The 2,035-nt window shown below is 27.9% G+C and overlaps 1 protein-coding gene across 1 annotated transcript; it reads right to left on the bottom strand.

Annotated features, from left to right (window-relative positions):
* Positions 1–406: 406 nt before the first annotated feature.
* LOAG_00578 (hypothetical protein) lies at positions 407–1,743 on the bottom strand (the record flags this gene model as incomplete). The annotated part of the gene is made up of 3 exons (XM_003136118.1): positions 407–493; positions 734–869; positions 1,580–1,743. The coding sequence occupies 3 exons, from the start codon at positions 1,741–1,743 to the stop codon at positions 407–409; spliced, it is 387 nt and encodes a 128-aa protein (XP_003136166.1).
* Positions 1,744–2,035: the final 292 nt, after the last annotated feature.

Here is a 2,035-nt window from a genome sequence, read left to right as displayed (position 1 = left end):
GAAGGAAACCCCCAACAGAGTTGATCATTTATTAATCAGTTCACTTTTCCTTCACCTGTTTTAGTTAATGACAATAACAATAACAACATACAACTTTTGCTATTTGTCACCAAATTCTGCTACCATTCGAAAAGTAATTGGATGAATTAATGAGATGATAAGATAGAATCTGTGAATATTACCATATGATCAAAATATGACTTTTGAAATCCAACAATTACTTTGTCTCATATAATTCCATTATTCATTCTCTCTATTTCGTCATACATAACTTACTATCTTGCGACACAAATATTCTCAGAAATTGTTAGGATGAACTCAAAGGAATTTTAAGTCATCCTAAATTGATATTTTAAAAATACCTAAAATTTAGAAAATGAAATTTAAATACCAACCATATTTGCCTTCAATGGTATGTTCTTTTTGTTGTTGAAATAGCACTGTTGGTGTTATCATCACGATGACTATTTTTCTTGTCTAATCTATCCCAAGTCTGCAATTAATTTTTAACTGACAAATTTTATTTGTTACTTGCAATTAATTAAGTATTTTTAATTAGATTATTTTATTAATTTTTATTAGTTAGCGATTCTTTTAATGGTTAAATTAATCAAAAAACTTTGAGAAATAAGAATTACTTATGGATAATCTGCAAATCATCATGTATCTTTCTTTTTATAAAGCACTTTTCAGTGCTATACAATGCAACTAAAGAAATGGATACATAATTGACCTTTGCGTACGTGAAGTATGTAAATGAAGTGTTTTCAAAGTTTACTCCAAACTTTTCCGCCAGCTTTTCCGAAAATTTTCCGGAATATGTTAAAGTTTCGAAGTCGAATAATGCGTGTTCATAAAATTTCTTTAAACTGAAATATTCAAATTTCATAGATGTGACCTGTGACATTTTTAACAACTAAATTGCTAACAATATTATTAACTTTTGGAATTCGGAATAAACTAACAGGTTATCATCAAACAATGATTAATTAATCATTGTAAATTAACATATTTCAAATGAGGAAGAGAGCATAAAATAATTGAAAGGAGTAAAAAATTTTCGATTATTCGATGCGATGCTTTTTAGTATTACTGAGTAACTTCTGAGATTTTGCGAATTAATAGGACAGGTATATCAGGTTTCTGTACAATATGTCAGATTACACACATAAACATTCCAGGTTTTCCGCCCATACTTTTCACTTATTTTATTAATTTCGGTATTGCAGGAGCCATTTCTTCCTTATCTAAATATCATACTCATTCATTACTTGAGGAAATGTAAATTTTTGAAAAAAAAAATTCATTAAAATAGGTAAATAGTAGCAATTTAGCGGAGGATAAAGTGGAGTAATAGTTAAAGAATATTCGAGAATGATGAAGGAACATTTGCGCCTCTCATATATTAAGCTCTTTTTTTTTCAGAAATGCTAAACTACGGTGTTTATTACTGCTTGCAAGGATTTGTTTATAATGGCGCTTTTACTAATTGTACCAACCAGCTTGTTGCTCCTAATACCAACTATATCTATGAGTTACACATACACAAACACACATACACATACATACATACACATACATACACACATATACATATACTTGGTACACTGATAATTTGACTGTGAGACAACCATCCATCCATTCAACAAAAATTCTCATTCCATCTTCACTATTTTCACTTTCATACACTTTTTTTTTTCTATTTTTATCAGAACTTACGAGAGAATTCAAATTTGATGTCATATTTTAAGCTAATAAAATTATTATCAGTATACCTGTTGGTGACATTTAAATGGAAATAGATTAGTGATACAATATGATATGGAAATAGCCATAGCTTTGATAGATATATCTTATGAAAGTGGAAGTGATAATTCATTTACTTCCCTTTTTTTATTGTTTTTTTTTTTTTCTTTTAATTAGCAAAACAATATTCAGAATAAAGGTAATATGAAGAAATATTAGAAATAGATTGCTAATGTATTAAAAAGCGCTAAAATGTTTTCAGGTATTTTTATCTATCAGAATAAACATA

Source organism: Loa loa (assembly GCF_000183805.2).
Source record: "Loa loa unplaced genomic scaffold supercont3.21, whole genome shotgun sequence".
Taxonomy (NCBI): Eukaryota; Metazoa; Nematoda; class Chromadorea; order Rhabditida; family Onchocercidae; genus Loa; species Loa loa.
The sequence above is the reverse complement of the archived record's forward strand: the minus strand, read 5'-3'. Positions and strand labels throughout refer to the sequence as shown.